The 27,022-nt window shown below is 39.6% G+C and overlaps 1 protein-coding gene across 1 annotated transcript in view; it reads left to right on the top strand.

The window, feature by feature from the left end:
* FUT8 (fucosyltransferase 8) overlaps nt 1-27,022 on the top strand; it is a 91,893-nt gene that overhangs the window by 45,756 nt on the left and 19,115 nt on the right. The window contains exon 6 of the mRNA XM_053385883.1: nt 5,954-6,191. Coding sequence (XP_053241858.1) covers nt 5,954-6,191 — 238 coding nt within the window. The remainder of the gene's footprint in view (nt 1-5,953; nt 6,192-27,022) is intronic.

Genomic DNA, 27,022 nt, shown 5'->3' with positions numbered 1-27,022 from the left:
AGAATAAGCCCCAGTGAACTCAATGGATCTTCTGAGTAGAACTATTGTAATTGCATTTTTAGGAAACATGCTTTAGGACTAAAGTGAGAGCAGCCACGGTCCAGAGGACTGAGAAGCTGGGGGTCCAGTGAGGTAGGCTGGGGTGTGGAGGTCTTTACACAAGACTTGTCGACATGAGAAACTGTCTGTTGTTAATGCTTAAGTCATAAAAAATCAGTAATGCTAAGAATTTGCCAAATAATTGTCCGCAAATCATTAGCAAATGTATGCTTTAATAGACATATCTGCTTTATATTAACATGTTGTACAATTGGCACCTCATTTTAAAATTTAAAGTAAACAATTGAAAAAAATTTGAACTTTATTATATTCTTGGGAATATTTTGCATACTTCTTAAGGAAGTTTGTTGGAAGTTGTAGTATCATTTCAGTTTGCATCTTGATAGAAATGGTTACAAATCAGCAGTTAAGCTGTATAATATGCAAGCAATTTGAACTTGGTTTTGCCACGTTTGTGGTAATTTAAATCTTATCTCTAAAATTCTGCCTCATGATTCTAAACAAAGCAGTCAGTATTATGGAATTGTGACCATGTAAAAATTTGAAGTGCATTAGTTTTCAAAAGACACTAGACAACTCATGTAATACATTTTCCTTAAAAGTATTTAGATAAGTTAAAAGCCATTGAAAAATGCTACCATTCCAATTTTAATATGCATATAGAGCAGTGCTCTCTAGGGATGATTGCTTGAAAAAAAATGGAATTCTTACTGTGAATTCTTGTTTCTGGATTGGGCTGAAGGACATTCCTCTGATAGGGGTGACATCTCCTGGTGGTGGTATCCTAGAAAGTCTACTGCCTCCTCTCCAGGGGAGATCTATGAATGAAGGACAGTATACAAATTTAGTCAATAATAATCCCATTCACCAGAGCGATTCTTTCTATTGCCACTGCTGGTTGGGTCTGACTTGCTCTCTTCAGAGGCTTGTTTTCTTGACTTGTTTTTTTGGTTAAATATATTGCCAGCCTGAGCTGGCATAAAAGTTAATTACAACTTGATTTCATATTTTGCTAGGATTGTGACCATTCCATTTGCTCAATTTTATTTCAATATCAATTCATTATGGGTGGAATCCATTTGGTATTCTTGTGCTCATGGAAGGGCTTGGGCCAAAGCAATCAAACAATGCAAGTGAGGCATCAGGTAATGGAAGAAGAAAGGTTATTTTTGCCATTTCCTCCTGCTGTCTCCAGTGCCCCTGACAATCAGCTCCAGAGAGTCGGGGAACCTTCCTGAACAATGTAGAAGATGGCATGGAATTCCCTCCTCTTCCCTTCCATTAGCAGATGCCACCACTGGTTCACTTATATTGTTTGTATGGCATGAGCAGTGTCAGATACAATTTAATAGTCTTCTTTTTCTCTTCATTAAGCTGAGTTCCTGCAAAACTGAAGTATCATAATGTACGTTCTCTGCAGAATTTTGAATTTGTAGTTTCCAGTGCCTTAAACAAATGGTTATTAGGGTGTATTTGTTTCATTTATATTCAGTAAATAAAACATATACATGTTAATGTTCATGTTGTATAAAGATCTGAAAAGTTCTTTCAGTAGCACTTGAGCAGAAAATTTTGATTAGAAAATATTAGAAAAATGTTCAGGTCTGCTTACTTGAACAACATTCATATAATCTAAAAGCTTTAGTTGAATTTTTTTAAAAAAATTAGAATACATGTGAATACCTTAAAACACGTTGAAAACTAGATACAGTCTGAGCTGGATCGTGGGTTCCCTCAATCCTGCTGTGCCACTTCAGCAGCTGGCCAGAGCCTGCCCAGCTGTCAGTCACCTGATGTTACTATGACAAAAGGCAACCCAGTTTTCCTTTGTAGCATAGCAAATTATGCAGCAAAAGAAAAGCCAAGGATTGAAGTAACAATGGGGAACTTGGTAGCGAAGCTGATCCCAACAGGCTTTCTCTCACTGCTGATCAGCTCATCAGCACTGACAGCAAGCCTGCCTTGCAAATGCACAGTTTGGAGTGTTTTTTAATGCTCCTGATTGTGCACTGGCAGCTGTGTCTTCACCTGTGCCCCCCGCCCCACGTCATATCACATCTGATGTCAGGTGTGGGACAGGTAGACATGCTTTGTGGGAAACAGCTTTGTGAACAAAGTTGGCATCTTTGCCAGGCTTAATTAGGTCTGTAGGCCAGAGCTTTCCTGTTGCTGTTGTAATACATGATCATTCAAAAACATGCATTTCTCTTAAATTGTTTAAAGGGGGAGAAAGCATTCTGTATAAACTTAGCATTTCAATGAGTAGTGTTAGATATCTGATATCTAAAAGATATCTAAAATAGATAGATATCTAAAAGAAGTTAACCTGAAAAAGAAGTTAACTTTGAAGTGCTGCAGTTGGTATTTATTTTATTATAGAATAATCATATCTCATTTATTCACCACTCAAGGCAGCTAGCGACATTGAAAATCAGTAAGAAATAGAATATTTTTTTAAAGAAATAATAATAAAGTTGAATCCAGCATTGCCCAAATGGAGATCTGCTTGGATAATGGGACTTCTTCCTCTCCTCTCCCCCTACAGCACCACGTGCTTCCCCAGAATTGCTGTGGAGGGTCCCCCACCTTCTAAAACATGTGGGAGGCTGCAGGGAGGAGGACAGGAAGTGGAAGTCCTATTGTCAAAGTGGAACTCAGTTTGGATGCAAACCATAGACAAGCAGCAGCAGCAGCTAAAACATAGCTAATACATTCTAATTACTGTCAGAGCCCGTAGTGTTGATGACCAACACCAACCTCATACTTCACTGATCTACAAGACCACCTACAGGGTAACATCAAGGTCAGTAGTGAACACTATTTCCTGGGATATGACTTCTGGACATAGCTCAGCATCTGGTGGTCCAGATCTAGATCTGGCCCTGATTTGCTTTGGAGTGATCTAGTAATCCAAATATTGTACAGTGGTACCTTGGGTTATATATGCTTCAGGTTACATACGCTTCAGGTTACGGACTCCACCAACCCAGAAATAGTACCTCGGGTTAAGAACTTTGCTTCAGGATGAGAACAGAAATCATGCTCTGGCGGCGCGGCAGCAGTGGGAGGCCCCATTAGCTAAAGTGGTGCTTCAGGTTAAGAACAGTTTCAGGTTAAGAACTGACCTCTGGAACGAATTAAGTACTTAACCCAAGGTACCACTGTAGTCCCATTCTCTTGCGTTGGGAAACCAAACCAGACACAACTATTAGGTTTTTACACATGAGTGCATCAAATTAGAAGAAAAGATAGCCCCCAAAAGAGTGGATTAACCCTGCTAAATTTCAGATAGGTAGGTCCAGGGGATTTTATGCTAGGGGATTTATTTTTCAATAAAGAAAGTATTTTAAAAATACTGTACTACATTGGTGTATATATTTCACTGGTATGTGCTTGTACACTGATTCTGGTATGTGCAAAGAATCATGAAATGTCACGGGAAGGTTATTAACATGTTTCTTTGAGTCATGAAAATTGTGTTTGATTGTGTGGCTATGCATTTAAAACTTTTAATTTTCTAAAACTGGCACTTTGCCAATACAGTGGTACCTCGGGTTAAGTACTTAATTCGTTCCGGAGGTCCGTACTTAACCTGAAACTGTTCTTAACCTGAAGCACTTTAGCTAATGTGGCCTCCTGCTGCTGCCGCGCTGCCAGAGCACGATTTCTGTTCTCATCCTGAAGCAAAGTTCTTAACCTGAAGCACTATTTCTGGGTTAGCGGAGTCTCTAACTTGAAGCGTATGTAACCTGAAGCGTATGTAACCCGAGGTACCACTGTAGTACCCAAAGTAATATGGAACAAAATAAATAGAAGCAATACAGTATTGATAAACAACCTCACTAAAACCTAACACAAACAATTAGATAATGCAAAGCAGACAGCAAAAGGAATCCCATCTATTCTCTACCTGAGATGCAACCTTCTTGTATGCAGAGTATGCACCATGCCATGTGAAGTATGGCTCCCTAAAATGAGTCATGTTGGTAATAATCCAACTCGGTTCATTTTTGTAGGAAGTGGAAAACATGTCTCTGACCTGGTACAAATTTCCATGGGGGTGGGTATAATGTGCAATAGAAAGTGGTATTGCAAAGACACAGTACAGTGGTACCTCCAGTTACGAACTTAATTTGTTCCGGAGGTCCGTTCTTATCCTGAAACCGTTTTTAACATGAGGCGCACTTTCGCTAATGGGGTCTTCCACTGCACGTGCGCCTCCGGCATGCGACTTCCGCTTGCACCCCAGGGCAAAGTTTGCTACCAGGAGCACCTACTTCCGGTTTAGCGGAGCTTGTTACCTGAAGCATTTGCAAGGAGGACGGTACGTAACACGAGGTTCCACTGTACCTTGTGCCTTAGAGGAGAACAGACTGTAGACAAGAGGATAGGTGGTGCAGGAAAGGCAGATAAATGTTAAATGAACAGTTGGATTTTAAAGTGTCACCCAGGAAGAACTGGAAAGGACAAGAAGTCCATGACTACAGCCGAATCAACCAGACTTCCTTTTCTTAATTGCTGCCTATATTTGTTTTGATTTTAACTTGATTTATTTAATACCCCATTTGTATTGCCTTCCCCAGAAAACTGTTATTCAATTTTATTCTCATAGCAGTGTTTTAGACCAGGTTAGGCTGAAAGATGGTAACTTGCTCAAGGTCAAGCATTGAGCCTTATATTTGCATGGTAATTCTAACCCATTCACAAATGGTGGATTTTGGCAATTGCAAGGGGGAGACCTTCAAAATTTTAGGGAGCACATAACTCGTGGCAAGAGTGGTACTTCCCTCTCATTTTTGCTGCTGGCCACTTTACTCCCCGCTACCTGATGCTATCAAATGATGCAGTTTCCAAGCATCCTGGGTAAAATATTGGCACCAGTGGCTTCTGAGAAGATCTCTGTTTCCATAAATAACAACACTAAAATAATGGGGGAAGGGAGAGATCACAAAATGACCCCAGTTCAGGAGTTTGCGCTCTCAAATTTAAGTCAAAAGTTCTTTTCAGAGAACTTTGATCTCAGCACTGTTGGATTGGGATTTTGAGCTTGGGTCTCCTTGATCCAACTCCAGATTTGAGTAAACCAATTCTCACTTCATGTTGTACCACAAACTCAAGTAATCCCCTCCATTATACACCAGATCCTTAACATCCTTTTTGAAAACTATGATGTGTGTGTGTGTGTGTGTGTGTGTGTGTGCGCGCATCTGCATTTGTGCATGTGTGTGAGAGAATGTTAGTATGTGCATGTAAGTTTTACTACTCTCCTGGACCTTCCATTGTAATAGTCTCCAGAGAGGGTAGCATCCAGGTCTGTATCTGCTGAACAGATTCTTGAGACTCCTTAAGGACCAACAAATTTCAAGCTTATGCCACAATAAATGTGTTAGTCTTTAAGCCACAAAGCTCTTTGTTCTCCTGGACTTGTCTTTTTATTCATACATCTGTTTCTTTGTCCTTGATATACAAAAATTAACATACAAACAATTAACATTTGTTTAGTGTTAACAATACAGGCAGAATTGCAGTAGGATGGGTGGGTGGTTATATAAGCATGTTCACTGAAGCAAGCTAAGAAATTTGGAAAGTAGCCATCTGCAATGGGGAACATTCCACTTTCAAAGCAGTATTGGTGGCACGTGAGCATTGAGACCAAAAGTTATAATTCTGATGAATTCAGAAATAAAACAGTAATTTAAAATCATAAAATCATTTTGTTTTATATTAGCTTACTGAAGAATGTGCATAAAATTTTGACGGAGCAGAAGTCTATTACTGTATCTGCATATGAATTATGATAATTGCTATATAATTTATGATAGTTCTCATTTGCTCTGAAAAAATTATTTCTTTTGTGTCTATAATGTCTTCATGTCTACTTTCTCATTTGTAGAACCCTAAGGATTGTAGTAAAGCCAAGAAACTAGTTTGTAATATCAACAAAGGCTGTGGTTATGGTTGCCAACTTCATCATGTAGTCTACTGCTTCATGATTGCATATGGTACTCAAAGGACGCTAATTTTGGAATCTCAGAACTGGCGATATGCTACCGGAGGCTGGGAGACTGTTTTTAGGCCAGTGAGTGAGACATGCACAGACAGATCAGGAAGTACTACTGGGCACTGGTCAGGTAAGTCCCATTTCATTACAGCTATTTTTCTTTCTTGCATAAGGGGCATGTTAAGAGAAATCTGATAACATTTCAGTCCCAGTTACCATTTGGGACCCAGTCTGCCTTTCCATTGTAGAGGAAAGATAATTTATGTTAGGAAATAAAGAAAAGCAATGGAAAGAAGAAAAATGAATATTATCAGGTGGTTCAAGAATTTCCTCAGATCGCCCCATGCTTAATTGGCTGTTCTGATGTTTTTATCAATTGCTTAGACACAGAAAGTTGTATTCAACAGTGTGTGAATGGACTTCTCTGCCTGCGAAACAAATCTTTTCTTCTTCTCCCCACACACCCCAAATCTGTTTCAGAGGTTTGGGGAGCCCCTTCAGTCAGATTTGGAGGGCACAGAGGAGGAGAGGAAGGGGGAGTGTTCTATTGAACAAGCAAAAGTCTGCTTATTTAGTGTTTGACCTTCTACTCTGGGTAGTATTCTTCTCATAGCAATTCAGATAATCTACTGGTCAAAAGAGTAGAGAATGGAGAGATTTTTTTAATGATCTAAGGTACTGTTTCATGAAGCTAACCCTTGTGATATAAGACTGAAGTCCAATGCTCTAACTCTGGTTCATCAGATGAACTTGGGAAGCTCACAGATGAGCATACAAGAGATATCTCTTGTTTTGGTCACATTATTTGAAAAGAAGATCTGTACCGTCAGTGAATGTTATGTCGTCTGTTTTTTTTTTAAAAAAATTAACTTTGGCTGGTAGCCAGTCATGTTATCAACAGTATCTAGGCTAGCCTTCAACCCTTATTCTCTTTCTAATTGAATAGCTATATTAGGCATGTTGGCTGGAATCCAAAAGGCAATGGCGAGAGCCTTTCTGTATTCATTTGTATCAAAATAAGGGTCACTTATTGCACCAAAGAAATACATTGCTGAGAGCTGTTTATATATAAACAGTTTAAGAGATATGGGTAGGAATCTCAGCCTAGTATGGCATAGCAAATATTTAAAAGCATATTAGATATACCAGGCATAAACATCTTGGTTGTCTGATCTTTGTTTGGATCTGATTTTATTGTGCTTCCTCTATACTTTATAGTTTTACTTCTGCAGAGATTGATGTTGTTGATAAAAAGCTGTGATGAAATTTCTCCTCTTGGAATTTTGTTCAAAAAGTAGCTCTGGATTATCATCTGAACTACCAGGTGTTTGGTTGAAAATCAGTTACACTGAATACTTTATCTGGCGTATATAAGAGTTCCAGTTTGACCTATGTTTTAGTTAGATGACTTGTAGCTTTTTGTTTCTCCTTAACAAATGTTCCAGTCCTAGAATCCTGGCTTCTTCCTTCTTTCTTATTTAGGGCCACACTTCAAAGTGATATTAGCCACATAGTTCAATCCATAATTGAAGGGAGTCTTTTTGTTTTTGTTTTGACCAGTAGCCAGTGTGGAGACTTAAATCAGATTGGGATCCTGGGCTCTAACTCCCTCCTCCTCTCACAAATACATACTGCGGCCTGATCTAGATCAAGGTCACCATACCTAAAATTTGCATTTCCCAAAAGAGGTGGTTTTTGGTTATACAAACTGTGGGTGCAGGGACCCTGATCTGTATCAGCCCACAGTGGGGAGGGCAAAAGGATTAAAGCCACATTCTTTGCACATTAGGGTCCTGGTCTGGTTCAGGTCTCATGCTATTTGCTCCCAAACTCTTTGCATTTAATTTTTAATTTATTAAATTTCTATATCACCCTTCATCTGAAGGCCATAGGGTGGTTTACAATATAAAAAGACAAAAATATATAGCATAATTTTTGGATTGGATAGCCATCTGTCATGGATGCTTTAGCTGAGATTCCTGCATTGCAGGGGCTTGCTTGGACTAGATGACCCTTGAATCCCTTCCAACTCTAAGATTCGATGATTCTATAAATAACAAACAAAAACAATACCCTCGGTTTAAAAGACCATTGATTTGTTTTAGAGCAGATATACACGACTAAGGGGTCATCCAAACTTACCTTTGTTCTGCACTTTCTAGTCATAAGTCTGCACTTTCCAGGTCGGTGATGGAATTGTTTGCTTGTTTTTGTCCCAGCGCTTTTACTACTGAATTGTTACAAACAGCAATCTGAGGGGAAAGCCCATTGCTGTTTGCTCCAATTCAGTGGTAAAATGTGGGGTTTCCTGGGGAAAGTGCTGGGACAAAAAAAATTAAAAAAAATAAAATCAGACAGACTTGGAAAGCCCAGACCTTTTGCCTAGACACACGGCACAAAAGGAAGTGTGGATGAGCCTGAACATTGCATGTAATTTGGCCCAAAGTTGCAGGAAGTCTTTCAGAAACACCTTTTTACACTACTTGAGTACTTGATAATGAACTACTTACTTTGAGCCAGTTACTGGTTTGTTTCAAGAAGTTCAATATGAGTCAAGGAATCTGAGATACTTTAGAGTTGGATTTAGCTGCTTCTCTGAAACAACGCTCTCTGAACCGGTTTCCAGGTTCGGTTTCAGGTTCGATTCGACTCTCTGAATTAGACTGCAGGATCCTCCAACTGCGAAACATCAGTACATGTAAGGTTATAAACACGTCTGTGTGTGTGTGTGTGTGTGTGTGTGTGTGTGTGAGAGAGAGAGAGAGAGAGAGAGAGAGAGAGAGAGAGAGAGACTCATTTTGAAGATGATTTGGAGTGAGTGAACAACATGCAACTTGTATTGAATTCATAATTTCAGACTGATAACATTTCCCTCTAGATTGTGATTTGCTTGTTAGTGATTTGGGTTAGTGCCAGTTGGAAAGAGGCTTCTGTTCTCACCAGGGCTAATGGAGAGCAAATGGTGGCTTGAGCTTGTGTTGGCAGCTGACAAATGATCACATGTAAAATTATGCATTAGCATACTTATGGAGTTCTTGGCCTCTCAATCCCATGAGAACAGGTAATCTTTCACTGAGGGCAGCCAGTGGTATACTCAGGTTTGCTTCGTCTGTGCAATTATAGTGAATCCGTTCATTGTCCATTCATCTGTTGATTGAAGTTCCAGGACTATGAAGTTCCAGGGCACATGCAGAGTGTCATCTGCAGAGAGTGCCTTATTGTCATAGTGAATCTTACTCTCTTATTTTGGGCTGAATGAACTGCTGCACAGTTCAAACAAGACCACAAATAGAAAGCAGTTCTTTACTAGACTGCTCCCCTAACCATACAGGTGATTAAATTATATGGCAGGGTTTGTAACAGTCTTAAGATGGAATGTGGGAATTGTTAAAAGGACTTGCTTTGCTGTCCTTGGTACAAAAAGGCACCAAAAACATCAGGGGCAGAGAAGCTTAGGTGTTCTCCCTCTGAAAAGAGTAGAACCTAGCAGTTAGTTTAGTTTTGTATTTTTCAATCCCTGTGATGCAACCTGAGCAACATTTTATTTTTTGCACCAAAAATGGCCTAACAGTAGCCTAACCTTATAAGGACCCATAGTTGAAGATCTTCCTTTGCACAACTAAGAAAGTCTAGCATGAATTAATGGTGACAGGAAGATGCCCCAGTTATGTTGAGTACTTGTGTTTGGAGTTCTGAAGCAGGGTAGCTTGAAACGTTAAACTTGAGAAGTGTTTTCAGTGTGCTCAAGTTTCTCTGTGTTCTGAGGCAAGACTTTTGTGGGAAATGCCAAAGCTTCCATCAGCAGAGCTTCAAGTATACCCAACTGGAAAGAGATACTCTTGTGCTGTGTGCACTGTCATTTCAAGCTTCCTGTCTGGAGTTTATAGACAGGTGTTGATGTGATTGAGTTTAGGTGTAAGGTTAGGGTCATCCCCAATCTCTTATTCTACAATGTGCCCAGCAGTGCAGGGGGCATTTTTAAAGTGTGTTTTTCTTCTCCATTGAATTGAGTGGGAGATATTTTCCTCCCGTCAGCTCTTGTCACTCAAAATCTATTTTGCAAGGAAAACTTCAAAACATGGGGGTGGGCGGGATTGTGTTTTGCTGCTCTCTGAAAGCAAAGTATTCATATTCAAATATATTAACTTCTTTCTTCCTGTTTCTTTGAAGTAATAAAACTTTGCAACTTAACTTGTGCACACAATAAATAGTTATAACGATCTATGCCAATGCACATTCGATTAGTTTTCCTTTTGCTGTTTCTATGTAGACAAGAGCAGTGTGAGTTCAGAGGCAGTGAGCCCGGCTTCACTGGGGTCCAACAGTGTGCAATTACCAATAAAGACAGGGCAACAGTTTTGGACTAAAATGGCCACAACTTTATTGGTTACAAGATGTAAGAAGGCTTTTGGCAATAGGCACTTGATATGTATCCTGAATCAGCCTAGCCTGATTGCTTGCTGATTGCCTGTCATGGTCGATCTTGGGTTAAAGGATCCCCCCATGATGCAGATCAAATGGGGAAGACCTGCTAGGCTGCCATTTGGGAAGTTTTATGGCCTATTAGTCCATGTCTGGGCCTCCGGACAAAACTTTTCCCATGGTCCATTGCCGAGTGCATTGCCCACTCACAGTATAGCAGGTATGTAAGGTGTGGAAGTGGACCTGAGTGAAGACAGGCTCCCCCAAGTCTTCCTCCAAACCCATTCCCCCTAGACTGGCCATGATTGGCCGATTTGAATTTAAGTTTTGGTGGGACTTCGCAGAGCACCCTGCAACTGGCCAAGATTGTTAACAGTGCCGGCAGCCACATGGGTAAGGACACCTGGCTCCCCTGAGTCTGCACCAGTCTTCAATGACTGCCATTGATGATATGGTAAGTGGTCCTTCTAATAAGTATGCAAAGGGACAAAAATTAAGAACTCCTTTAAAATTTGTTTTAGTATTTATATTCCTTATGCAGTGCTCTTTCATTGTGTTAACTTGCAGTCAATGACATTAAACAGCAGTTACTAAATTGTTTGTTCCTATCAAGCAGAGTGTAGTGCATTTATCTTCATACTAATGAACTGAACTGTCCCTGTTGGAAAATTTTAATTAATTTTGATTAGTAATTATTTAAATATGTTCAAAGCCTGGAATGGATGAAACAATTTATATAGTTACCTAGTGTGAAAATAATTAAGCGGTTTATCTGTGTATTAAGAGGATTTTTATTTTTAAGTGCCATTGTTGATGTCTTTTCTATTTATGTACACTAGTCATTTGTGTATATTCCAGTGGCTAATTAAATCACTTCTAGTATTAAGGGAAATAGCATGAATTCTAATAGGGTATTTGACTGTAATCCTTCAGCATTTAATGAGGTAGCACCCCCCACCCCACTTTGTAGTCTTCTGGCAAAGAATCTTGGGATTTTTCCTATGAAGTTCAAGCTGGGTATTTCTAGAGAGCTGAAAAGACAACAGTTATGGTTAGATCTGTTGATCAACTTTAAGTGATAAAACAGCCAGAAAGACAAGTATATTTATATGGGAGTCCATCAACATTTCTAAAGTAAAACATTTCACCTGCCATTCCCAGTGGGGTTCAGGTGTGGACAGAGGGTTGACCAGCCTGGATGGAGGCAGGACCTCCTTTGCATCAGCATGCCGACACAAAGCATGCCAAAACCAGGGGCAGAGTCAGCAAAGTTATGCAAACATGCACAGTCCTCTTTGGATTTTCATCACTTCTCTTGGGTCACACTGTAGGGCTAGTTGGTTTCTGAGGAACTGAGTCTCATCATCATCATCATCATCATCATAACAACCGATTAGTTATAGTTGGCAGGTTTTTTTCACTTCCTCTGTACTACACACAGTGGAATGTTGCAACTAGTGCAGAAGTGCCTTCTTAAACAGTTGGCAAGTTGGTTCTTTGTACAATTTTGAGCCACTAACGTGCCATTTTACTATCTAAATTCTGATCCTAGTAGACAGTTTATGTAATCCAGGCCAGCCCTCGTGGTGTATGCCTTTTCATTGCTTATGTTTAGGAGGCCAGTTAAACTTCTTATAAGTCTTTACGGTCTCTAAGCTATTGTAGCGTGCTGTGAGTTTGGTGGTACTTTGTTTTTCAGTTTGTATTGCATGCTGTATTGATATCCTTGGGGAGGAAGAACAGGATATATTGTAAATTATTTGAAATAAACAAACTGGTAGGTTAGAATCTGATTGCTAGAGTAAAAGGATTGTATAGATGGAGGTGCTGAACCCTCCTTATACCTGCAGCTTACCTCCCAGCAGACTGTTCCCACACTCTGCTCCTCTGCATCTGAATTCAAATACATTACTGGATATTAGCTCAATTCAGAGATTTTGGGAATTTTGCCCTCTTCTGCTTTAGTTTTTCAGATTTTTCTTTTGTCTTACATTTGCTGGTTTTAAATTTTGCTTGGGTTGTGCAAATGAGTTTTAGTCACATCACACTGGAATCTTTTTATAAATAGTGGTTAAAATATTGTAAATAAAGGGAATGTATAGAGTAAAATCTTGACTGTCTGCTAATGGAATGAGACATGAAGGAGGAACAGATATTATCAGCCCCATGGAGCAGAAAATGGAAAAATATAATACTCCTATACAAATTAATGCATCTTTACTCCTAATCATGGTGGGGTCCAGATGGGCATGGCACATCTTATTTCAAAAAATATGCTGTAAAAGTTTATGATGAAATGTAGCAAGAAAGTTCAGGGATTTTGAACTTACCCATTCAAGTAAAAGGAGTAAAGGTTCCAGTTGTTTATAGGGTCAGCTAATTTTGAATAGTGATGTACAAAATATATTGTCACATGATCTAGGTGATTTGAAAAGCTAATTTAAAAGCTAATTTCAGAATGTTGACCTTCCAAGCTCTTCTCACAGAAATAAAGGTATTATTCTAATGTGGAATGTGTGTTAACCTACAATGCGAAGTAATACATGTGGTGATCACACATAGACCTCCAATTTTCCTAACCTGTATGCTAGAAACAAACCAAAATGACTTACGGCTTTATCTCTGATCTTTTCACTTATGTCATTATGAGTTGGGCTGAACTTTTTGAACATGAAATGTCAGATAGGCTTACCTGTATCTGGTACTAGATGTCAAGTACTCTTCACATTGATGGTAATTAGAGGATACACCTCATGAATATCAAGCTCTCAAAGTGTTTCATGTAGATCCGTTGTAGGAAATATAGCCAACAAGCCTAATTGGGCCTGCCAAGCCTCTGAATGTGTCCTGCTAGGTCACTTTGGACAATCCATATCTTACAGCCCACAGTTGTCACCTGACATGATATCAGATCTGTTATCGCCATTCTAAGCATTATGATCATGGGTAAATAATTGATTATCTCTAATCTTAATGCTATGTGATTAATTCTAAAATTGGAGAGAAGGCTCTGTTTCCTTTTTAAAAGGCAGTAGGCACAGACTTTTCTCAGAACTTAGCTCTGTGGTCCCATAGTGCTAAAAGCAGATATAACAGAAATGCTGCCTGTTTTTTGACAATAAAAAGAAATTCTTTCTTTGTATTCCTGGCTTGAGTTCAAGCTGCAGTTTGAACTTTGAAGCACCTGACATTATATGAAAGGCATCAGGTGATTGACTCATTTGTCAAAATTGCCCATGGATCTTCCCCTTATGTGTGTTGATACAATGGTACACTTTGGATTATTTACTTTTGACATTCTAATAGCAATGGAGAAGGGGAGACTTGTGGTGTTGGTTTTGGAGCTCCTATGCTTTCTTTGTAGATTGAAGTCAACTTTTGGTTTTGCTCATTGGGGCAGTTGTCCTCGTAAATCAGAGGAGAGTGCATGTGCAGCAGTGACTGAAGACTTGGAATATTTTCCCCCTTTATCTCTCATCCTAAAATTAAGTAATACATCGCAACATAGGTACAAAACATCACTACTGTTAGCTGTCTTGGGTACCTCCCATAACAATACTTATAAACAATCAGATTGCCTAACAGCTATCTGTGATGTGACATAACCTGATTTCCAATACTGGAAGCAGGCAATAGAGTGTTTTGAAGATTGAAGGGCACTTCATGGGCACTTCCTTTCATGTAGTATATATGCTCTTTTATTTTGCCCCAACTGTTGCTTTTTGCAGCAGGTTTGTAATTTTTTGAAGCATCTAAAAACCTGAAAAATGGTTTTACTACAGACTATTGTGGTATGAATGTGCATGCCACCAGAAATAATGCTTGTATTATACCACATCACCTTTGACTTTTTGAGAAACTTGCCTATCTTCAGGCGAAGCCACAAGAGGATAGAATTTAGATATTTCTGTTCTGCAATAGTGGTGCTCTGAACCGATATTTAAGGATATATCGAGAATCCATTCTTAATCTGCAACATTAAGTCAAAGCCATTCCTTTGAAAGGATAGGGCCAGTAATATAAGAATTGAATATTATGGATGAATGCTTGGAGCAAATGCATTTTTGCTGAAAAAAACAATAAATGTTTAGAACAGTCTACTAGGCAGGAATAATGAAGCAAAGAATTTAGTGCATTTCAAAAACAATTATATTATATTCGAGTAGAAATAATATGTTATAAGTCTTGGTAGAGCATTTTCTTGCTTTTGTGTGCTGGTGTTTTCAAGAACAGTCTAGAGAATATACCATGCCTTCCAATTCAAATAGTAATGTACTGTACTTTGAGAATTGGATTATAGCAACAAAACTGAGATTATTTTAATGGTAAGTGGACTGTAAATGAAACCTGCTTTTGAGACTATGACCGGCTTGCAAAACAATCATAATGTCAAAGGGAGGTTTCATTTACAGTCCACTTACAATTAAGATAATCTCGGTTTTGTTGCTATAATTTAAAAGCTATGGAAGATCGGGTTGTAGATAATTTTATAAACCACTAAGACAATGTAATTTTTCCAGTGGACAAGTGGCTGCCTTTTAGCAAAAATGAACAAAAACTTATGTCTGTGTCACAGGAGGTGAAATTTTTACACATAGGATTGAATTTGATACGGTTAAAAAGATGAACTTGAGCACTATTTATGTACATCTTTTTTTTGGTTTTTAACAAATGAATGATATAGAACAAGGGATGTATGACCTGATAGTTCTTTCATGGTTACTTGTGGCTGTTATATGCTCTAATGGGAATTCTTCAATATAGTGTTAGAATATTGAAAATTCCAATAAAAATAGTTTTGTTTTGGGGTTGTTTTTTTAAAAAGAAGCATAATGTTATAGTGGAAGTACACCAGTGTTCTGAAGGATTGCATAAAAAGATAGGAATTGAGTGTCATATGGGGGTTCCCAATTTGAAAATAACACACCATCTAAACGTAGACTGCCTTCACATGCTGAGATTAATGAACCGTCAGGAGCCCCACTTTGGGAAACTAGCTTCAAGGAACTCACAGAGGAGGAGAGGCACCACAGCAATTTCTCCCCTGAAATCTCCAACTACAAAAGGATGGGTGGGAACCCTGAAAAGGTACCTTCCGTAAATCATGAAGTCCAATTTTGCAATAACTCACCCAAAAGTCTATAGCAGCAATACAAGATCCTGTAACTCAATGCAACAAATAAAGATAAGCCAAATTAGAATTTTAAGAACATTTGAATCTCAGTACAGGCACACACCAAGAAAATAATAATTAGCTTAGGCTAGAATACTTATTTCCACCACTTTCCAGGCCCCCCAGTGAGAAGTGGCTTGACAAAACTGGTCTTGAACACAGCTTCAGGAAATCAGGCAAGGAGAAATAGCTAGCAGAAATAACTCAAGCAATAACTTCACAGCAGCAGGAGGGCTAATGGCTGGCAGGGGGCAAGAAATCTATGAGGGAGAGATATTTTATACCAGTTCTCACAGAGACAGCACAACCTGCCCTCAACTAATCCCAGAGTTTTATTGAAATTTCCAGAACTAGTCAGAAGATGAACCCCATGACAGGCCCAACTGCAAGATGTTCCTCTACTGATTTGGGAATGCAAGGGGGTGTTCTTGAGTTTTTGGTACCAGACTCAAGAGATAAGGGACCGCAAATTAGCAATTACTACATCAGAACACTAAGTTCCTAGGGAACCTGGGTCAACCCAGTAGCTCTAGCTGCCAGTGAACTGAAGTTGGCTCAAACAGCCCCGATTTGCGCAGTTATAAAACATACCAATTCCGATTAGTAATAATCACATCACAAGATTCACCCAAACCTTACACTGAACACTGATGTATTCCTGTTACTTGTGGCACCAGTATAAGTACTGTGTATGATCAAATCAAAATGTAAAAAACAGAGGGGGACATAGATATTAGTGTCATTGATCCTTTATAGCAGGCTTCCTCAACCTCGGCCCTCCAGATGTTTTTGGCCTACAACTCCCATGATCCCTAGCTAGCAGGACCAGTGGTCAGGGATGATGGGAATTGTAGTCTCAAAAACATCTGGAGGGCCGAGGTTGAGGAAGCCTGTTTTAGAGGAAACTGCTGTAGACTTTTTGACTGATCCTTCTTTCCTCCAACAAAGCCATGTAGAGGAATGGAAATGTTGAGTGTGTGTGTGCCTTCATGGCTTGAAGCTCACTGGAATTTTTCACTCCATTATGTGTCACTTACCTGAAATCTTGTTTGCCATTTTGTTGCCATTTCACTTAATTTGGAGAGAGTATCTTGGAGCGATTCAGTTTACTTGACTTTTTGCGATCCTGAATAATTTGGTGTCATCTTCATACTTACTGCTCACCCTGACTAGTTTATTTATATACAGTACAAGTTAAATGTATGTATTAAATGAATTTCTAATCAGCATTTCAGGGCACATTGCTCTTACAAGGCAGGTTGCAAAAAGATCTTAAACACACAGACACCATAACAAACCAATATATACAAAAAAACCAAAACAAAACACACTTTCAAAACCATTAATTAAAACTAGCAGCAGCTAAAGTTCCCCCCCCCCCAAGCATGACACATCAACCAAGTGTGGACTGGAATAATGCTAGTCCTAAAACAAAACCTTAGTGAAAGACCTACACTGGCTCCCAGTATGTTTCCGAGCACAATTCAAAGTGTTGGTGCTGACCTTTAAAGCCCTAAACGGCCTCGGTCCAGTATACCTGAAGGAGCATCTCCACCTCCATCATTCTGCCCGGACACTGAGGTCCAGCGCCGAGGGCCTTCTGGCGGTTCCCTTGCTGCGAAAAGCAAAGTTACAGGGAACCAGGCAGAGGGCCCTCTTGGTAGCGGCACCTGCCCTATGGAACGCCCTCCCATCAGATGTCAAAGAGAAAAATAACTTCCAAACTTTTAGAAGACATCTGAAGGCAGCCTTGTTTAGGGAAGCTTTTAATGTTTAATAGGTTATCGTATTTTAGTGTTTTATTGGAAGCCGCCCAGAGTGGCTGGGGAAACCCAGCCAGATGGGTGGGGTATAAATAATAAATTATTATTATTATTATTACTTAGTAGACTTCATTGTTTTTTTCCATTGATAACTGAAAACTATTCATAAACCTGTTCTCTCTATATTTTAGCTAGCTGCTGATCAGTTACCAGTCCATAAGACAATCCAGTCTATTATAGCATTACCGCTAGGAGCATTTGGTGAGTGCCTTTCGAATGTCCCAGTACATAGAGTCTACCATATGACCACTATATACCTGTTTGCTTTAAGCTCTAGGTGTGTAAGCTGAGTTCTGAGGTTACTGAGGTAAAACTTTCCTTCACACAAGTGAAGTTAACTTCATCGTAAGAGGCATTTAAATTACAGTAGTGCCTCGCAAGACGAAATTAATTCGTTCCGCAAGTTTTTTCTTCTTGCGAGTTTTTCGTCTTGCGAAGCACGGTTTCCCATAGGAATGCATTGAAAATCAATCAATGCGTTCCTATGGAGACCGTCCGGGGACAGAGGGGAAGCGCCGGGCGCCTTCCCCTCTGTCCCCGGACCTGTTTAAAGCAAGGGGCGGCAGGGAGAAGATTGCTTCTCCCCGTTGCCTGCCCCGCAATCTCTGGGGACAGAGGGGAAGGCGCGCGCGCCTTCCCCTCTGTCCCCTCTTTTGAAGCAAGGGGCGGAGGGGAGAAGATCGCTTCTCCCCGTTGCCGCCCCTTGGTTCAAAAGGGGTCCGGGGAGAGAGGGGAAGGTGCGCGCGCCTTCCCCTCTGTCCCCGGAGATTGCGGGGCTGGCAACGGGGAGAAGCGATCTTCTCCCTGCCGCCCCTTGCTTCAAAAGAGGTCCGGGGACAGCGGGGAAGATGCGCTGTGCTTCCCCGCTATCCCCGGAGCTTGCGGGGCAAGCTTCGTTTTGCGAAGCAAGCCCATAGGGAAATGTGTCTTGCGAAGCGGCTAAGAAAATGAAAAACTCCTTCGTCTAGCGAGTTTTTCGTCTTCCGAGGCGTTCGTCTTGCGGGGTACCACTGTATTTTACTTGACCAGTTCCTATGATGCTTATGAACTACAGTTTGCTCATTAGAAATGATGGCAGAATAAAGCTTACATATAAGTTGAGAAAATAAAAACCCTAAAAGACTTTATTCAAACTTTCTGTGTAGGATTTTTTCATTTATTTTCTCACCAGTATTGCCATCAAAGACTTTGAAAAATGTGTTGTGTAGGAAAGATTCCACCCCACCCCCCAGCTTTTCATTATGTGAATCATGGTGATAGGAATCAGGGGCCCTGCTTCTGGTCTTCCTATAGAACACAGTGAGAGCAGCATGCTGGACTAAATGGATCTTTAGTCTGATCCAGCAGGGACCTTCTTATGGTCTTAATTATTGTGTACATGGAATAAATGGCAAAAGCTTTTTCTTCTGCACCTCTGAAGCTATTTGCGATCGTGTTAAATCATTCACATTAGTTTATCCTTTTCATCTGTTCTTTAAAGAACAAGCATTCAGTGTTAGTGTTAATAGTGTAAAGCTGCTGGTGGGGCGTCTCCAACTGAAAAGGTTAACAAAAGGGAAGCGTCTCATAATTTGACTGAAGTTCTGTGCTCTGCAATGATAATTCTTAGCATGAAGGTTGTGTCTGCAATTCCTGTTCTTCCTATGTCAGTGTGGCAGGAGGAAGCAGTAGAAGAGTTCTCGCTGTCTTACATAAAGTATAAATCGGGTATGATATGTATAAAGATATTGTGCAGATAGACAGCAGCACACGCTTGCAATGCTGCCATTATTTTAAAGATCAATCAGAAAATCAGCATTGGAACACTTTAAATCATAATCCTATACACAGATTTCCTGGGAGCAAGCCCCAGGAACCATTATGAAGCTTGCTTCTGAGTCGACACATATAGGATTGTGCTGTGAGCCTGTAAGCATGCAGTTACGATTTGATCAAATCTCCAGTAGCTTGTAAATACTAAAAATTCATGAGAAAAAGTTTACATCATGACTGAATAGCATTAAGAAAGAAGATTTAAGCTTCATACTTCTAGCAGTAGGAAGTGCATTAATGTTGTTGTTAAAATATTCCAAAGAGAACTTACTGCAATAGTAAGATGTGATAATTACAATTAAGTTTAAAGAGGAATGAAACACTTTTCCATTAGTGCTCAATAATAGTGGTCTAATTGTTCTATGGAAAAACTAAAACTTGTTCCATGACAGTTAATGGATATTAATTGAGTGGATAATTGACTAGATTGTATTTTTCAGCTACTGTTCAGGATGCATATAACTTTCTTTTTTTAAAAAAATACTCACTGCAGAAGCATGTACAGTGGTACCTCTAGATATGAATGGGATCCGTTCTGGAGCCCCGTTCGCATCTAGAAGCAAACGTAACTAGCGATGGCACGTCTGCACATGCGTGCGTCGCTTTTCGCCGCTTCTGACATCATTTTGAGCGTCTGCGCATGGGCAAGTGGCAAAACCCAGAAGTAACGCACTCCGTTACTTCCGGGTTGCCGCAGAGCGCGATTTGAACGTGCTCAACTCGAAGCGTATTCAACCCGAGGTATGACTGTACTCCCAACCTGATTATCTGAACCCTAGAAGGAGTAACCTTCAATTTCCTGATTTCTTAAAATCATCCTAATTTTTTAATTTTGTTTACCTGAATGCAATTGCATGCATGTTTTGTCAGGACTATGTGGGGCTTCAGCTATTGCCAAGCACAAAGCCAACCCTGTCTAATCATTTCGCCACCAGCTCATAGGTCCTTAGACTGCAGCATGAGCTGAGAGAAGGCTCCTAGCTCAAGGCCTCCAGCTGCGCTTTATTTAATGGGCAGCCAGGACCAAAACAGGCAGAGGGGGAAATTGGACAGTTCTAAAAGATTTGTGTAGTTCCAAAGTTCATGTCATTCAAAAGTTGCATTTTGCTAGGTGATGTAAAAGTGACTGTCAACATGAAAAGTAAATTACATGGTCCTGACTCTCCAAGAACCCCAGACTCTGACCAAGCAAATTTATTTCTCCCCTTGCTCCCAAATACAGTGGTATGTGGGGCTTACAAACTCCGCTAACCCGGAAGTAGTACCTTGGGTTACAAACTTTACCCTGGGATGCAAACAGAAGTTGCACAGCAGCAGCGGGAGGCCCCATTAGCAAAAGCGCACCTAAGGTTAAGAATGGTTTTGGGTTAAGAATGGACCTCTGGAACGAATTAAGTTCGTAACCCGAGGTACCACTGTACTCTGTGCAGACGCCACTGCTATTCTCCACAGGATATTCACCAATATTTATAGTTTGAAGGATAAAACTACTGAATTTGAGCTTCAAAAAGAAGGAAATCTATCTAGATTTATCACTATAATGAGAGTCAACCACATTTCGACCCCAAAAATGCACTTGGGAAGTATGCTGCAGTGTAAGGACATATGAGCTGGTGGCGAAACTATTAGACAGGGTTGGCTCTGAAGATCCCTCTTCACTCTAAATGGAAACAAGCTCTTCCTACCAATCAAGTATCAGCCCACAACCACCACCACTGCCACACACGTTCCAAGTTCTGAGGATTTTCTCCCACTGTGTGTAGGCTATTAAATGTCATGAAATGTGCCCCTGAGCAAGAAAACCTTTATGTGCACATAAGGACAGGTGCCAAAGTGGTATGTGCTTTGTACACAAATCGTAATTGCATCTACTGGGCGGTTCTAAATTTTCCTGGCTTCCTGTAGTGCTCTGCCAGCCCAGGTGTTAATGTTAGGTTAGTTTGATTTGGAAGTTTAAAGACTGTGGCTTAATGTCAGTTTACTAATCAGGATCTCAAGCCAAGTTTGGATTTAATGGCAAGCTGAAGTTTAATTAAACCAGAATAATTATAAGAGGAAGAGAGGGGCATCTCACTTGTTCCCAACGCCCAACATCCACTGACTAATGGTTAGGTTGGCTGAGGTTGATAGAAGTTGTGGTCCCACAATGTATGGAGGGCCACAGTTTCACCAGCCTTACTTAAACATGGTTTAGTGTGATGGACAAACAAGATCAGTTACCTGGATAACTTCATTCTGGAATTCATTTATGTGATATCAGATGCTATTTAGCCCCCAGTCCAAAGAAGTTTAAAAAATGTGAGGAATTTCACATTTAACACTTTTCAAAGTGAGAGAACATTGTGGATTCCTTGTTGTCCATAGTGTAGATTTGTCCTTCCTGGAGGAAGATGAACACTGGTTCTAAAAATGTGTGTGTGGCTGCTGCAGCAGCTGCATGGCATCACTTGTGCCAAGCCATTCTGCATGGCATCACTTGTGCCAAGCAGTACATCGCTATTCTCCCCCATCACCCCATACCCATATGCCTAGAACCATTTTGCAGTTGTTTGAATAAGGTCAGTAAGTTCATACATGCCACTCAGCTGCCCTTCTTTTTTCAATAACACTGTCTCCCCAAGCCATTTTGCACTGACAAGGTGTTGCACTGGAGCTAGGGTTTTATGTATTTTATTTTTAGAGCAAGCAAGTACATCTAATGTATTTCAGAATTAATGATTTTACCCCTTTGGTCTGCTTCTGGGCTGTAGATTGAGGTCTAGCCCATGCCTTAGCAGTGTGTTCCCATGTTTTCTCGCATCTTGTCTTGGAGTTGATAGGGCTGGGAAGGAATTTCACTTTGCATTCACACAGCTTGGTGCTGTAGCATTTTTGCCTGTCCAATAGCAGTGTCTTTCTTGGTTATTTGGTTATGTTGTCCTATAATTTTGCAAGCATTATACTCCATGTTTATTATAATTATTTTATTATTAAGGTACTACCTTATGAGATATTGGGTGTCAGTTCAAGAGCCATCTCAGAGGGGACTAGCATGCCTACCACATCCATGTTTTTAGTGATGGCATATGCCCTATTGCAGACCTGGACTCGCCTTCCACCCATTTATGTTTTTCCCAGCAAGTGAATTGGTGATTTTGTCTGTAAGCAGCTTGGCTGTCAGTGATCCTTGCCCTATGCCATGTCAAACTTTGTAAGTTGTAACCAATAAAGTAGCTGTTTTAACCCATTTTCTGCCTTGATATAATTCTTTCTCTTCCATTCCACCCTGCTTCATGTTGTGGAGCAATTATTTGCAAATACTTTTTCAGTTTTCAGTTTCTATCTTAATTATTTTCAACAGTAGGCATGGTGAGAAATATACTAAAGTTAAATTGTTTCTTTCAGAACATCCAATTGGGAATGTGTCTCATTAGACCAGTCCATCTCTGTATTAAATCAATTATTTTGATATTTACAAAGTATGATAAATTATTTCTAGCATCTTCTGTTTAAGATTTAATTTTCCTTTTCATCTTAATGTGGTATAATGAATATGTGTTATTTCTGAAAGGCCAGTGTTTTTTTCATTTTCATTTTTCATTATATGCCCAAGAATAAATGATTCTGGGGGTATGCTATTTTTCAGATAATCATTTACAGTGTCTGCTAAGTGAAGAAATCTCAGTAATAGTTGTCAGGCAGTAAATCACCCCTTCAAATGAGTACTTTTATATTGGCATTTTTTAAGATGTGGTAATTTATGTGTTTCCTTTGTGTAGTAGTCAGTTATTATTTTGGTGCTAGTAGAAGTTTCACATGCAGCTCTTGGGGGCTCCTACAATATACTTATTGTACTTAATCTCCATATAGAGTAACAGTGAAGCAGCTCAGGCCTTCAGCATCCATAAGGATGTTGGACAGATCAGTTGAAAACAGCCTTTCAAATGGATTTCCTTCTGTCCGTCCCCCCAGTTAATCCCCATCACGGTACAGTGGTGCCTCGCAAGACGGAATTAATTCGTTCCGCGAGTCTTTTTGTCTTGCGCGGTTTTTCGTCTTGCGAAGCACGGTCAGTCGCAACTGCACCTCTTCAAGCGGTTTTAAGAAAAAAGGAAACAAACTCACAAGGCGTTTTCGTCTTGCGAAGCAACTCAAAAAACAAAAAACTCTTTCGTCTTCCGAGGCATTCGTCTTGCGAGGTACCACTGTATGGATTCTTCTTAGGGGTGCTTTTAACCGTAGTTGTCTATAACAAAAATATTTTTTTAAAAAAATATGCACACATTATGTGTATGCATATTGATTTGCCATGCACATTTAGATGTTCACTGATGCATAATTGCCACTGTCCCAATGGGTGCCTCATTGTTTTTCTTTTTTCCTGAAGTATTTAATTGTGTAAATTGTTTGTTCCTAGACACCACCTATATGCACTAAGGCCGAAATCCTAACCATGTCTAATCAGAACTCAGTTGGACTTGTTTCTTTGGGGTTAGAATTGCAGCCTTAATCTGCTTCCTACAATGAATTTTAAAAACCAGTGGGATGCATTGTTCATTATTGTTTTCACCCTTTTTGTTACCTGTAGACTTTATCTGTGTTCCTCAGTTCTAAGTCCAAGCCTCTTTGTCAAAATGAGTGGAACCACCAAGATTTGACTGCTCGTTTTGAACAACCACCTGCCCTTTAAACATTTGTTTTATTTTATTTTTTTCATTTAATAGCATCCAAACCAACGAAACACATAATTCATTGTTGTTCTTTTTCACATGGCAAGAATACATTGGCACTAAAAAGGATTTAAAGCTGCCAAACAGGAATTAGCTTGAGCATTATGCTTCTGCATACCCATACAGTGGTACCTTGGTTCTCAAACTTAATCCGTTATGGAAGTCCATTCCAAAACCAAAGCATTCCAAAACCAAGGTGCACTTTCCCATAGAAAGTGATGCAAAATGGATTAATCCATTCCTGACTTTAAAAAATAACCCCTAAAACAGCAATTTAACATAAATTTTACTATCTAACAAGACCATTGATCCATAAAATGAAAGCAGTAGACAATGTACTGCAGTCACACAATACATCAGTAGCTGAACTGGGTTCCACACAGTCACAAAAACAAAAGCCGCAAAAACAAAAATGCAAAATAAATAGCAAAAACAGACAGACCTCAGCGTAACACTCAAAATGGAAGTGTAACACTCAAATTGAAAGTGTAACACACAAAAATGGAGCATGTTCAGCTTCTGAAAAAAGTTTGCAAACCAGAAAACTTATTTCCAGGTTTGCAGTGTTTGGGTTCCAAGTTGTTTGAGTACCAAGATATTTGAAAACCAAGGTACCACTGTATATGACTATTTTCTGTATAAAATACAAATTTATGAAATAAGATGTTGCAATAAATAGAACTTATATGTCTAAGAGAGACTGCACCTCTAACTCCACTTACCTGGGAGTAAGCCCCGTTGAACTGAATGGTACTTCCTTCTCAATATACTTGGATAGAATTGCAGCCATAGGTGGCTTTGTGATGTGTCATTAGCCAGTTCATTAACTTTGCCTCCTTTGTAGCAAAATCCACTATTCTTGTGGCACCTTAGCCACAAGAGTAACTGATTTTCTTACAAAGGAGGGCTACCACCTCTGGAAAGTCACTAACTTTGAAAGATAACACACAGGGAAAGTAATTGATTTGTAAATATATTTTGACTGCCGAGAGTTGCATGTTTCCTGTGTGCTATGATATATATATATAAAGTATGTATATTTCTACACCAGAGGATGACAAAACAGAAGAAAGACTTGTGCAAAATAAACCAATTGCCATGGAATGGAAAATACCAGATCAATGTGTGAATGAACATTGGAATGGATTGAGGCATGTTCATACATCTCTGCTTGTACACCAAACTTAGCTTTATACTGTTGCTGAAAATATGGCATGATGTCCCCAGCTCTGCCTACTGTCAAGCGTCCTCTGCTGCTGGTATGTCTTGTGTTTTTGTCCTCAAGACGCTTGCACACCCATGAAGTTCTCATACTGTGAGAAATTGAATCAATATGTTTGGCTGCCTCGACGTTAAGTCGCTAAATAGCACTTAAGGACCTCTGAAGCCAATTATTTCCGTACTTGAGACCAAAGTCCAAAGAGACAGATGAAGACGGAGGAGTGCTCTGACTTTACAGTGATTCAGAAACTCTTTGGAGGATTGCAGTGTGTAGCAGTTATCCCACTGTATGCAAAATTTGGAAGGTTTTTGTTTTGATTACATCAAAAGAAGGCTTGAGAGGAAACCTTAACTGTGTAGATATAGCCTTAATCCATAGGGTTTTTTTTTTTTTGCAGAATAAGCAAATTTATCTTACATTCAGAGAGTGGTAATATTTTGATTTTTGAATTACCAGTTTTATTTTACTTTAAGAGAACATTCCTAAGAAATCAGTTGTTGAGACCAGAGTTAAATAACCATCTACTGAAATAACTGATCTTTTAGAATTAGATTTTTACACACACACACACACACACACACACACACACACACACACAGTGTATAATCAATCAAATGGAGTGTTAATGCATTGAATTTTGTTGTTAGGGAATGTTCAGTTCATTCTTTACAATTTCTTCTTGCACACTACTATTAGCATCACTTCTCTCATGTAATTATTTCCATTCTTCTTTTCATGTGAGAATTCCAAATCTAATTATTCTTCATTAAATTTAATTTTGTGTGTGTGTCTACACACACACACTGCATCATTCTGTCTCATTTATAAATTAGGTCCTTTCTTCCCAAATCTCTAATAGAGGTGCTTTCACATGCTTTTCAACTAAATTGATTATATTTTTCTTTAATCAATATTTTGTTGATATTACAGCAGCAGCTAGTGAAGACAGACTTCTAATTTTGCAGCAATTGTCATTGGATCTTTTCCAATTGTTTTCACCATCTAGGTGCAATATTCACTTTTAAATTGTGTCTACAAACTACCAACTATACATGTGTCGGAATCGGATCCACCATCAAAATGTCTATAAAGTGGGGGGGGGGGTTCAAAATAGGGTAAGCTGGAGAAATGCCAAACCTTCCCCTGCCAGTGCTTTGTCTCCACTTACCTCTCACTTGCTTCTCTTTTGTGGACCCAAAGTAACTCTTGCAGAGAATAAAACTGCTGGCGGTATGTTTTAGGGGGAGAAAGCTTTGACACATAATAGAATCATAAAATTGTAGAGTTGGAAAAGATCCATAGAGTCATCTAGTTCTTGCAGTGCAGAAATCCCAACTAAAGCTTCCATGACAGATGGACGTCCAGCCTCTGCTTAAAAACCTCCAATGAAGGACAGTCCAATGAAGGAGGGAGTTTGTTTTGCTGTTGAACAGCTCTTACCATCAGAATTCCCCCCCCCCAGTTGTTTACTTGGAATCTCCTTTCTTGTAACTTGAAGCCATTGGTTTTGGTCCTACCCTCCAGAGGAGGAGAAAGCAAGCTTGTGCCATCTTCCATGTGACACCCTTTAGATATTTAAAGATGGCTACCATATCTCCTCTCAGTCTCCTCTTATCCAGGCTAAACATGCCTTTCCTCATGCACCATATATAATGCCATCTATTAAAAGTTCTAAGTTTTAGGCTTGTGGGGTTTACCTGTCTCCCAGCTCCCATTAGATATTATCATGTTGATCAGCAAGCTCTAAATGAATCTGCTAACTACCATTGCCAGATATATACAACATTTTACATAAGTTCT

Source organism: Podarcis raffonei, chromosome 1 (genome assembly GCF_027172205.1).
Source record: "Podarcis raffonei isolate rPodRaf1 chromosome 1, rPodRaf1.pri, whole genome shotgun sequence".
NCBI classification, from domain to species: domain Eukaryota; kingdom Metazoa; phylum Chordata; class Lepidosauria; order Squamata; family Lacertidae; genus Podarcis; species Podarcis raffonei.
The sequence above is the reverse complement of the archived record's forward strand: the minus strand, read 5'-3'. Positions and strand labels throughout refer to the sequence as shown.